Source organism: Danio rerio, chromosome 10 (genome assembly GCF_052040795.2).
Source record: "Danio rerio strain M-AB ecotype USA chromosome 10, GRCz13ab, whole genome shotgun sequence".
Classification (NCBI taxonomy): Eukaryota; Metazoa; Chordata; class Actinopteri; order Cypriniformes; family Danionidae; genus Danio; species Danio rerio.
Window position 1 is genome coordinate 43,021,560 of NC_141030.1, and position 13,441 is coordinate 43,035,000.

The window sequence follows — 13,441 nt, forward strand, 5'->3', positions numbered from 1 at the left end:
ATAGCGGTGTTGTCAGCACACTGTTCAGATTGATGCAGACATGAGACCTCTATCTCACTCATGGTTTGTCCTCTAAAGTGGGGGAAAGACAATGCACAACGTTCCCCACTGCTGTCAACCTGGGCCAAGTCATATCTCTCTTGTCCCAGAAACCTCCGTACCAAATGAGAGGGTTTTTTCTGTTGCAGGGGACATTGTAAATGCCCAGAGATACCAGCTTTTACCAGATTATATTTATATGATAATTTTCCTTTAAACCCATCTCTATCTAAGTGAGTGAGTGATTAAATGTTGAATGTGATGAGTTTTCAACAATACTAAATTGAAACTTTATTTTTTTACATGGTTTAATATTTTTTTGTTATTAAAATTGAAGTTCCTGTTTCAAAGCTTACAGATAGATGGCTAATTTGTATGTCATTGACACATTTGGCACTTTTTTGGGTATTTTCATAAGTTTTGTTTTTTCCTGTAAATGATTCAATAAATACCGTACCGTGACATTCATACCGAGGTATTACCGTACCGTGAAATTCTGATACCGTTACATCCCTAATAATAATAAATGTTTCTTGAGCAGCAAATCAGCAGATTAGAAAGATTTCTAAATAAATTGCCCTTTGAATCACATTAGCGCTTCCATTCCTGGGTTTTATTTGTACCTCCTTTGACTCCACCATGTTTGAGACCTTCATGATTGTCTGATGTTAGAAGAGCTTCACTGATTCCTCTTTCCTGAAGAGCCTGATGTAGAGATCAGAAAACCTAAATAAGCTTCTAAATAAACCTTGGTGTGTGAATGTGAAATGTTTACTCGTACCTCTTTGATAAATGACATGTAGTTTCCATCTCTTGCGTGTGATCCATATTTGTTCTCCACTTGGACGGCAATGATGGGTCCACCTTTCTTAAACTGAAAACATATACATTCATTCATTCATTTTCATTCGGTTTAGTCCCTTATTTATCAGGGTTTTTTTTTTTTGGAGGAAAGCTAAAAAGGAGAAAGTACAGATTTATTTTTCATTTTTTTTTTTTGCTTGTAATTTTATTTCAATGAAAGCTTATATATATTTATATATATATATATATATATATATATATATATATATATATATGTGTGTGTGTGTGTGTGTGTGTGTGTGTGTATATGTGTATATATATGTGTATGTATATATATATATATATATATATATATATATATAAATATACACACACACACACACACACACACACACACACATATATATATATATATATATATATATATATATATATATATATATATATATATATATATATATATATATATATATATATATATATATATACAACAGTTCTATCTGGTTCTTGAATCTGATTGGCTGATAGCCGTGCAATATTCTGCCAGTAACAGCACTCGACCAGCCTCTTCACCCTTCACCCTTGCGTATTACTCGGCCCTCATACACCAACAAGCTGAGGACAGTCTATAGTTTGACCAATATTACTGCTGTTGGGCAACCTCTGAGGCTTTTTTAGTCAAGAATGTAGCTGTTTAGATTGCAATTGTGCAGTTTATTTGTAAGGATAGTGCTTATTTTAAATATTTGTAATTTCTAATAAACAGTGCATCGGCGGTCATTAGCCTGTCTTTGGGCAAAGACGGTTGACGTTGTCCATCCACAAGATAGCAACAGGACCGCATGATAACCCTGTAGAACAGGGGTCTCAAACTCATGGCCCGCGGGCCATTTGCGGCCCTCAGTGCAATATTTTGTGGCCTGCGCCGACCGCTGTACACTGACAGAATCAGCGGAGCGGGGAGAGAGAGCGCTTCCCGCTCCGCTGATTCTATCCGTACACAGCGGTCACTGGCATTTCACGCCCGCCGTGTAAACAAAGGGGCGGGGATGCCGGTGACGTCACCACGCACCCCACCCCTTTGTTAGACGATGAGACGGGCGGGAAGTAGGAGGGAACTCGCGCCGGCCAGAACCAAGGTAAGCTGTTCCCGCCCCTGCCTGCCACCTACCTAGCTACAGCCTGCATCTTATATATATTATAGGTAGATACAGACTGGTACAGACTGATGTGACTGGAGTGGGGTGGGGGTGTTTTATTTATACATATATACGCCTTTTTTTTTAGGTGAGGGAATGGAAGTTTTGAGTGAGTTCCCCCACTTTTTTCCCTAGGACTTCAATAAGTCAACGTACAGGTCTAGACTTAATGATGATCATCTGCAAGCCATACTGAGGGTCTGCTTCCGCTCTAAAGCCAAATGTGGTTCAGATTTGTGAGAAGAAGCGCTGTCAAGTCTCTGGCAGCAAGAAGTAGGCAAAAGATGTCATGTTCAGAAGAACTGTTCATAATCTTCACTCAATGTTCTATTAATGTTCAGGACACTTCATGTTCAGAAGAAATAATTAAAACTGTTAATAATGACATTTGAGGACTTTTTTTTTTTGTGAAATCCCTTATGCGGCCCAGCCTCACCCAGACTTTGCCTCCTGTGCCCCCAGGTAAATTGAGTTTGAGACCCCTGCTGTAGAAGATTAAAACAGCATAATTTCTAACTACAGCTGATTAAATCATTAATAAACTGGTAAGTGATATTCTAAGTCGATCTCTCTCTTTTGTTGTAGTGCTGTATTTATACCTTACAATTGTAGTGTATTGAGTGTGAGATAAGACTCGCGTATCAGGAATGAGTGTTGTGTTGGCAGAAAGAAAGAAATGCCCGCATGTGTTCAGTGTTTTTCCTTATAGCAAACACAACAGCAATCTGATAGTGACTGCGCAGTTTTTTTCGGTGTTAATTATTGTGATATCTCGTTTGCAATAGAAGAAATACACTAATACTGTATTGCGATATCTCTGTAGACTGATGGCATTTCATGTCACATTCAGCCTTATAATCATAAAATGGCAGCAAAATCAGCTGTTTTGTCATCACTTCAGACATTACGCAAGAGAATCATTCAAATACTAGCTCTAAAGTGACGTTGGTGAATGAGACGTCAGCTGCCGATGTTAATGAATGACGGAACAAAGTAGTTCCTCATACAAAAGGGTTTTTGAGACTCTCTGTGTTTGATTTTCTGTTTTATATACACGATTATGTCATCGAACTGTTTATAAACGCAATATCACACGAGTAGCAGATATGAATAGATATGGCTGTATATCAGCACTGGTGGGTCACTAAGGCCCCGGCCTGTGGCCTTGTGCCAACGCACGCCTCCCACCAGTGCTGATATACAGCCACATTGCACTACTACTGGTGTGATATTGCTTTTACATTATATTGCTTTTACATTATAATGTTTTGGTTTTTTTTTGAGTACTTTGTGTGATTTCAGAATAAATCCTACCTGTAACGGCACCACTTTGGGAATGAGCTTGTCAAAGTACACATTTACAGCTGCTATGAATCCTGGGTACGTGGTTCTCAGCATCATCTCTCGGTCACGCAAAAGCCAGCTATAGATGGGACAGGTTTGATTTTAGGTTTAAAAAAAAGTAGAAGAAACGGATGTTTAATATGAAGGAACAAGGCTCATTGGGGAAATGTGTTTAGGGCTTTATTTTTGAGAATTGAGAAATATGTACCCTGGACTACGTAAACTTCAGAAATCCACTAGAGGGCGACGTGTACATATTTGACAATTTCAAAAACGTTATTTTTTTTTGTTTTTTTTCATACGTGCCATTTCTCATAAATCCACCAGAGGCCACTGTGAACATTTCTGGGAATATTAACGTCCTTCTCCTGTGCATCCATTACCGTACGTTAACACCGAAAGCGGCGACAGCGTCAAAGTAGCCGGAAGTCATTCATTTTCAATGAGAGCCGGCGGCGATAGGCATAGGTAATGAGCTATGACGCGGTTCGGCGGCAAGCAATCAGAATGAAGACGTCCACCGCTTGATAGCAGTTAAGAGAACACAGACCTGTGAACTTTGGTTCCGACCACAGTTGTTCCCAAGGGTCGCCGGATTTCCAATTATTTACAATGTTTTCCTACAGGAACATACATTAAAGTTACTGGCGAGTTACTGATGTTCATCAATGTTATGTAAATTTATCTTTAAAAAGCGGGAATCTCCCGCGATGTGACAGTACAAAACAGTACTGCTGCTTCAGGATATTTCAGACATATGGACACATATTGGATAAATAGAGCAAAGCCACACCACATGCAACTTGATCTTCCATTGTTATATGAATTTGATAAGAAGTGCGCAACATTTTCACGCTAAAAACATGTCTTATGCAGGAATGTAACTGATAATGCTGCAACGGCTCCTTTAAGTACGAGATCAATGTAGCGAGTTTTGACGCTCTCGCCGCTGGAGCTGAAGGCAGAGAGCGTTGTCGCCAGGGCGGCCAGAGCGACCTTGGACGCTCTCGCCGCTTTCGGTGTGAACGTACGGTTAGAGAAAGCAGTCCAATTGTCGTTGTACATAATATATCTGCTTAATATCGGCTGACCCACACCCCTTGCCCAAACCCAACCTATAGTGTTTTTAAAGCAAACTAGAAGAGAAAAGCCATCGCAGATGCATGCTTTTACTACAGTTTTACACCGCTTTTCTTGGGTTTGGTTTTGCCTGGTTTCTGAAACCATCCTTTGCCAGACTTAAAACCTTGTCCACATATACAGTCAGAATTATAAACCCCCTCGTATACTTTTCCCCCAATTTCTGTTTAACAGAAAGACGATTTTTACAACACATTATTATTAAACATTATAGCTTTAATAACTTATTCCTAATAATTGATTTATTTTATCTTTGCCATGATGACAGTACATACTATTTGACTAGATATTCTTCAAGATACTAGTATTTAGCTTAAAGTGACATTTAAAGGCTTAACAAGGGTAATTAGGCAAGTTAGGGTTATTAGGCAGGTCATTGTATAACGATGGCTTGTTCTTTAGACAATCGAGAAAAAGCGCTGGTCTCTAATCAGCGGTACCACCCTGTAGCACACAAAATGCAGCAACATGTAACTTCTCTGTTCTCAAAAATGTAACCCTGGGCACCTATTCCCAGTGAGCCTGTTACAATATTTATCTGAAGCTTTATGTAATGCGAATCATCCCCTCCCCCCAAAACGCACACTTTAGGTTAAACTCATGAGCAGTTCTTTAATTCCTCTCATGACATGCATTAGCAAAAGAGTGTGGCGTGTAATTGTGTTTGATCAAATGCAGCATTTAGTTGCTGTTTCACAACTTTAATCTCATTTTCTGTGGAATTTGCATGATGCTACAGTTGAGCTGGAGTCACCTGGGCAAGCCTCCAAGGTCAAGATCTGTGCCGATGTACGGTCCAGGCCGCAAAATCACCCAGAGTCCCACATCTGCAGCCAACTGAAGGAAAGCTCTGGGAATCACACCAGCAACACTTTGAATGCCTTAAATTATCATACTGAAGTCACACTGAGAACTAGTAATGAGTAGCTAAAATGCAAAAATAATGTAGAAATTCACAGTAATTATTTAAAAAAATAATCATTTAAATTGTTTTATGAAGAAAGATTGTTAAAATAAAAAGAAATAAAATAAATTATATGTGAAAGGTGAAATTTTACTTAAAATAAATTAATTAATAAAATTAGCACGTTAATAAAATGGGTAGCACGTTCGCCTCAAAGCAAGAATGTCGCTGGTTCGAGCCTCGCCTGGGTCAGTTGGCATTTTTGTGTGGAGTTTGCATGTTCTCCCCGTGTTCGTGTGGGTTTCCTCCGGGTCCCACAGTCCAATGACATGTGCTATAGATGATTTGGGTGAGCTAAATTGTCCATAGTGTGTGTGAATGAGTGTGTATGGGTGTTTCCCAGTGATGGGTTGCAGCTGGAAGGGCATCCGCTGCGTAAAACAAATGCTGGAAAAGTTGGCGGTTCATTCCGCTGTGGCGACCGCTGATTAATAAAGGAACTAAGTCGAAAAGAAAATAAATGAATGAATATTAAATTAACAAACTAAACCAATTAATTAAAACCAATTTATATTAAAATAAATGAATGAATGCGAGTTGGATCTGGATTTAGAAATGAATTATTGTCAATAAACTTTTTTATATGTAAATATTAAATACATAAACACCAGAACTGCAGAGCATATTTAAGTCATAAGAAATGTATTATCGTTATTTTAATAACTAAAGCATTTATTATAAAATACTGAAAATTAAATAAATAAATGAATAAAAAGGCATACAGAGTTATTTAAAAATCAATTACTGCAATATAATCAATGTATATAACAGCTTTCTATAGGGTCACTTGATCACATGACCTTTTAGAATTTGTCTTTTCATTTAAAGAATCACCCTGATCTTGAAAGGTCTATGAATTGTAGCAGAGATGCTGTGCTCTGGGTTGTTATGGAGGAGCTTGGGTCTGCTTTAATGATGTATTCCCAGTGGTGGTAAAGAAAATATAATGATGGAGACCAGGATGAAACAAGAGCAAAGTCCCTCCTGACAACCAGACAACCACAGACAGTATTATCAGAGGAGAAGATGTTTGTCTGACAAATGAAACTGAGGAATTAAAGACAGTCCACTCAAAATGTACAATTTACTTATCATTTACTCAAGTGGTTCCAAACTTTAATGAGTTTCTGTTTTTGGAGGAACACAAAAGAAGATATTTCGAAAAATGTTGGAAACCTGTAACCATTGACTGCTATAGTTGAAAAAAAGTATGGCCGTCAATGGCTGTTTATTTTCAACATTCTTCAGTATATTTCCTTGTGTTCAAAATAAGAAAGGAAGTCAAATGGGTTTGAAGCACGTGGAGAATGAGGAAATGATGACAGAATTGTCATTTTTGGGTGAATTATTCCTTTAAATAGAAGTGAGATCCATTCAGAATCATTAGTTTGATCATTTTTCTTTGGTTTAGTCCCTTTATTCATCAGGTGTCACCACAGCAGAATGAACCAGCCAAGGTATATGTTTTACACAGTGGATGCCCTTCCAGCTGCAACCCAGTACTGGGAAACATCCATACACACTCATTCACACTCAAAGATAGACGGACGGATGGACGGATGGACGGACGGACAGACAGACAGACAGACAGACAGACAGACAGACAGACAGACAGACAGACAGACAGACAGACAGACAGACAGACAGACAGACAGATAGATAGATAGATAGATAGATAGATAGATAGATAGATAGATAGATAGATAGATAGATAGATAGATAGACAGACAGACAGACAGACAGATAGATAGATAGATAGATAGATAGATAGATAGATAGATAGATAGATAGATAGATAGATAGATAGATAGATGAATGGATGGATGGACAGAGAGACAGACAGATAGACAGATAGATAGATAGATAGATAGATAGATAGATAGATAGATAGATAGATAGATAGATAGATAGATAGATAGATAGATAGATAGATAGATAGATAGATAGATAGATAGATAGATAGATAGATAAATGGATGGATGGACAGAGAGACAGACAGATAGACAGACAGACAGACGGATAGACAGACAGATAGACAGACAGACAGACAGACAGACAGACAGACAGACAGACAGACAGATAGATAGATAGATAGATAGATAGATAGATAGATAGATAGATAGATAGATAGATAGATAGATAGATAGATAGATAGATAGATAGATAGATAGATAGATAGATAGATAGATAGATAGATAGATAGATGGATGGATGGATGGATGGATGGATGGATGGATGGATGGATGGATGGATGGATGGATGGATGGATGGATGGATGGATGGATGGACAGAGAGACAGACAGATAGACAGACAGACAGACAGACAGACAGACAGACAGACAGACAGACAGATAGATAGATAGATAGATAGATAGATAGATAGATAGATAGATAGATAGATAGATAGATAGATAGATAGATAGATAGATAGATAGATAGATAGATAGATAGATAGATAGATAGATAGATAGATAGATAGATAGATAGATAGAAAAGGAAGATGGAGTGATTCTTACTCTAAATCTAGACCTCCTTGGAAGTGTAATTCTTCTTTCTGCGGCTGATGGAGAGACCAGGGAACGTCACTGTAAGATATACACAGTCTTATACACTGAACACTTCTCTTATCACTGACCGGCGGCTCATTCAGACCTACACGGTGACAGTGTTGAGACCACAGGCTTTCATTTTCACCATCCGATCCCTCCAGTAGGCTCTGGGCAGCCGGAAGTAGTGCAAAGAGCCTCCCAGAATTCGAAATGGCTTTCCTCCAAGAGTGAACTGAGAAGAGTTGGCCGTCAGACCCATCGACCGGCTTATAATTATCTTTCCTGACGGACCTCTGGATGCACAACAAGAGAAACACACAGAGACTATAAAACTAAAGGAATCAGCAAAAAATAAATGATGAAATCAGTTAAAGTAAATGAATGAATGAATGTGTGTTGAATAATTGAAAGTATTTGATAATTAATGTATTTCATAAATAAGTCAATGATGGTTTACAGTTTTTAAAAAAGTTTGAAATGAGACATTAGCATTTTAATTATTATAACATTTAAAATAATAATAATAATAATAAAACTTATTTTTTTCACTTAAAATGTATTTTTGTGATTTTAAAAATGACAACAATATTAACACATAGAATTTGTAAAATGTAAAGTAATAATAAAAAACAGGTAAGATATTTTTTTCTTAACCCTTGTGCATTGTTTAAATTTGCTACCCTTAATTATTTTAAGGATGTAAACATCCACTGAGTTAAACTGCTGTAAAATTGCATCAGATTACAGTTTTTTTCGATTGCTTTGATGCAGTTGTCAAATGAAACTTCACATTTACAAAACAGTAAACACACAGGCCTAAACAGCAGCACTCATGGTCAAAATGACACATTTTGCTTGCAAAAGGCACATATCGTGTCAAAACATTTAAAATATGCAACACAAGCTAGTTTTACCTTCAAACAACACAACTTGCAAACAAGTATATGAGCTCTTTCAATTAATCATTACACAATGGACAACAAAATACAAAATGCAGAAGTCAGTGCAGCACCATTGCTTGTCATTGTAGCCTATTGCCAATGCCATTTGTTGTCTTTCTATTTGGGCTGTAAAATTAGCTTTTTTTGCAAAGAATTGGATCCAGAATAAGAAATGCTTTGATTAAATTTATATTGAATTCATGACAATTTTCAAACTGTGGCTAAAAACTGAAATACTGTAAAAACAGACAAAAGTAATGAAATACTGTAAATATTAAAGAAAACACATTTAAACCAATTTACAGTCAAATCTATTGGGAGTATAGGACATAGCCACTATTGACCTCCTCCATCCATGCTGGCACAGAACTACACAGACCTTCCATCGTTTATATAAGGTTTGCAGACTGATTGCTAATTGAAGATTTGTGAGAAGGAGTGTCAAACTGCTGCTTCAGTGAATTCAAACTGATCTTGGTAGTGTCTAATAGTTAGGAATGGATGGTTTCTGTTTGGTTACCATAGCTAAAACAATGGAGTTTGGACTGCTTGAATGACATCCGTGTTAACTGTTTTGAAAAATGGTGAGGAAAATGTGTCAACCCAATGAGAAAGGGTTTACACATTTGCAAGACCGGTCCTCTGCTCTGCTAAGATAGTGATAATGAAAATGAAGTGGAACCTAGTTTAGTTAACCAGGTCAAAGCAAACAAGAAAAACTGTAATATATATTTACTGTTACAGTTATTCTCAGTCACTTTGGTGCATTTCTCACAACACTATTTACATTTGCACAACAGGTAATGCATTTCTCAAAACAATTAGTCATTTGTGCACATCCTAGTAGCAGTTTCTCATTCTTTTTAACAAATTGTGAATGCTTTGGGACAAGCATTGCAGTTTTTCTCAGTCGCTTTGGTGCATTTCTCACTACACTATTTACATTTGCACTACAGTTAATGCATTTCTCAAAACAAGTAGTGCAAACTGCAAAACCTAGATGATAACCTGCAAAAGCGCGTCACATGCTCAAAATGGATAGTTTATTCCTCAAAAGCAAGTATTGATGTCAATCAAACTATCAGTATCGTCAAAATGAAAAGTCCTGACACCATTGTTTATGAACAAGATAGTCAAATGGCTTAGTAATGTTTTTATTATGACACTTTACTCTGTTCATTTTTTCAATGCAAAAAAAGTCTGATTTTGGTGACACTTGCTGAAAATGCTCAAGACAGCACTATAGACTATTAGCACAGCCATTTGAAAACTACAGTAAAGTGAGACATCACTGCATTGAGTGAGTTATCTGAGTACAAGACACTGAATATGTATGTTTCACATTTTTACTGCATTTGCTCTTTGTAATCCTAATTTACTCACAGCATTGTGCAAAAGAATAAACACACCCTTATTCTGGCCTTGCTCCATCTTATCTGCTCTCACTTCTGCAGATCTATGTGCCCTCCAGAAACTTGCGTTCTGTGAATGAACGTCGCCTCGTGGTTCCATCCCAAAGAGGGAAGAAATCACTATCGCGAACGCTCACGCTCAATCTGCCCAGTTGGTGGATGAACTCCCTAACTGCATCAGAACAGCAGAGTCACTCGCTATTTTCAAGAAACGACTAAAAACTCAACTATTTAGTCTCCACTACACTTCCTAATCTGCAATTGCCTCTCTGAATATCCCACTAACTGTACCCAAAAAAAAAAAAATACTAATACTACTAATACTTCCCTTCTTAGACTTTACAGACCTGAAACTTGCCTATGGCACTTATTCATTGTTGCTCTTATAGTTGTGTAAATTGCTTCCTTGTCCTCATTTGTAAGTCGCTTTGGATAAAAGTGTCTGCTAAATGACTAAATGTAAATGTAAATGTATTTACAACAAACATAAACTCCCTTTAGGTAGAGATGCACAACTGTACACAATATTGCAGTACATATTGGAACTGAGCCACAGGTCTGTAAATCATTCATCAAATTGTTCAATTTTTAAGACATTTTCAAGAAAATAAAGATTTAAATTTGTTTTATAAAATTAGTTTGACAAATTTTGACAACTAGTTAAACATTTTTGTATGTAATGACTCAAGTAATGAAATGAGGACTATTTGTTTTATATGGAATGACTATTCAGCATTCACAAGTTTAGTTAATTTTGACTGACATGACAGAAGCAAATGATAATGTTAGAAACAGCAGAGAGTTGTATGAAAGCAATTACAGTTTTTCTCAGTCGCTTTGGTGCATTTCTCACTACACTATTTACATTTGCACAACAGTTAATGCATTTCTCAAAACAATTAGTCATTTGTGCACATCCTAGTAGCAGTTTCTCGTTCTTTTCAACAAATTGTGAATGCTTTTGGACAAGCATCAATTGTAATAAACTTAAGTCCTTTTCAAAACTACTAAACTGCTTAGAAAATGTACAAGATTTTAACTCTTTACAGTAGTTTTCAAATGGCTGTGCTAATAGTATATAGTGCTGTCTTAAGCATTTTCAGTACGTGTCACCAAACTCTGACTTTTTTGCATTGAAAAAATGAACAGAGTAAACTGCCATAATGAAAACATGACAAAGTCATTTGACTATCTTGTTCATAAACAATAGTGTCAGGACTTTTCATCTTGATGACGCTGACACTTTCATTGACATCAATACTTGCTTATGAGGAATGAACTATCCATTTTGAGCAAATGACACGCTTTTGCAGGTTATCATCTAGGTTTTGCAGTTTGTACTACTTGATTTGAGAAGTGCATTAACTGTTTTGCAAAGGTAAATAGTGTTGTGGGAAATGCAGCAAAGCCACTGAGAATTTTTTTTTTTTATTATGAAATAGATAAATAAATGCTTCAAAATTAAATATGTGCAACTTAGAAATTTACATTTTAATAAAATCATGTATGATAGATAGATAGATAGATAGATAGATAGATAGATAGATAGATAGATAGATAGATAGATAGATAGATATTACTCAAAAGCTAAATTTTCCCATTTTAATATGCTACATTTACCTACACTAACATAATTTAGCCACGCAAATACATGCCAAATATTTCTATCTAAAGGGAAATAAAATGATATCTAGATAGATAGGTGGGTAAGTAGGTAGGTAGGTAGGTAGGTAGATAGATAGATAGATAGATAGATAGATAGATAGATAGATAGATAGATAGATAGATAGATAGATAGATAGATAGATAGATAGATAGATAGATAAAATATTACTTAAAAGCTCAATTTTTCCATTTTAACACACCTTATTTAATATACACAAACATCATTCAAAAACAGTAATATAAATACTTAATAATATTGTCATTCTATGCAAATACATGTCAAAAATGTGTACCTAAATAAAAATAAAAAGATTGAATATCAAAGATCTTTTAAAAACTCGAAGATAATCTAAATGTTGTCTTACCTGAAGTGACGGTAAATGATAAAACACGCGAGACTTAAGAACAGAATAACATATCGCCTCTTATGATTTTGTCTTATCGTGAACACAGACATGTTTTTTCCAATTTAACCGCAACTAATGCTCACAGATATAACCAAAATAAACAGTCCGCAAGTTTCCGGCGACATTTATCCAGCAAGTTACTTGAAAACAAACAGATAGGGTCGCTTGGGTATGAGGGGTGTAGTTTGAGTCAGCCAGCTCGACCGAAAAACTACAAATCCCATCATGAGTCAAACGACGCCGCGCATGCGCAGCTGCACTGGCCTGATGCTGTTTTGTTGAGAGAGCTTGAGAAAACAGAGTGGAACTTCTAGGCTTCAAGTGAAGAGAGATTTTAGCCTAAAATAGGCACATGAGGTACGATATGCTGGATTGACATGCAGACAAGTTTTCTATGGTTATGTGTGTGTTATAATGGCATGTTATTGTTGTGTTTGTTGCAGTTAGCTAATCAGCTAATGATCTGCTGGCTAATGCTGTTGGTTTTGTTGTTTACTAAAAATCTGCTCCATCAAACAGCTTCGTGACAGCGCTTTCGTAGAAACTAAATTTAAATCTGAATCGGATTACAATATCTTGCAGGTTTTTTGGTTTTAAATTGAATGATTTTGTTTGTAGCAGGCTTTAGTTCTGGTCAGAAACATGTTTGTTCATTTTTGAGTGTGACCCTTGACCTTGCTCATAGAGGACTCTGTTAGGGGATGTTTTCAACATGAATGTCTGGTGTCATCCTTTTATGAAATTATTATTAATTATGATAATACACTGGATTTTAATGCTTTAAATTCAAGATGAATGTTTTTTTATCAATATGTGACAATATTTTATCAATATGTCATAATAAGACAACACTTAAATAATAAATGGCATGGGGCAGTGTAGATGAAGATCTACAGCATCTCAGTTTAGTTCAGTCCAATTTGCTTTTCTGGCATGACTTTTTTTACAACATTGCAAGTTTTTTTTTTTTTTTTTTC

The 13,441-nt window shown here is 36.3% G+C and overlaps 2 protein-coding genes across 9 annotated transcripts in view; one reads left to right on the top strand and one right to left on the bottom strand.

The window, feature by feature from the left end:
- The window catches only part of LOC100332851 (beta-galactosidase-1-like protein 2), a 33,757-nt gene extending 21,092 nt beyond the window's left edge, over positions 1-12,665 (bottom strand). For all 7 annotated transcript variants that reach the window (XR_015501531.1, XR_015501528.1, XR_015501527.1 and 4 more), the window contains exons 1-7: positions 12,423-12,665; positions 8,147-8,332; positions 8,007-8,075; positions 5,281-5,376; positions 3,357-3,465; positions 821-913; positions 663-744 (exon numbers count right to left, since the gene is read on the bottom strand). Coding sequence is in view for 2 of the 7 variants with exons in the window: in XM_087271383.1 (XP_087127509.1) it covers positions 663-744; positions 821-913; positions 3,357-3,465; positions 5,281-5,376; positions 8,007-8,075; positions 8,147-8,332; positions 12,423-12,514 (727 nt within the window). In the remaining 5 variants the exon portion in view is untranslated. The remainder of the gene's footprint in view (positions 1-662; positions 745-820; positions 914-3,356; positions 3,466-5,280; positions 5,377-8,006; positions 8,076-8,146; positions 8,333-12,422) is intronic.
- Positions 12,666-12,706: 41 nt separating this feature from the next.
- The window catches only part of ei24 (EI24 autophagy associated transmembrane protein), a 15,306-nt gene continuing 14,571 nt past the window's right edge, over positions 12,707-13,441 (top strand). Inside the window, exon 1 of one of the 2 annotated variants that reach the window (XM_087269485.1) lies at positions 12,707-13,441. This exon is cut by the window's right edge and continues 171 nt beyond it. The gene's annotated coding sequence lies outside the window, so the exon portion shown is untranslated. 2 annotated transcript variants of the gene reach the window in all.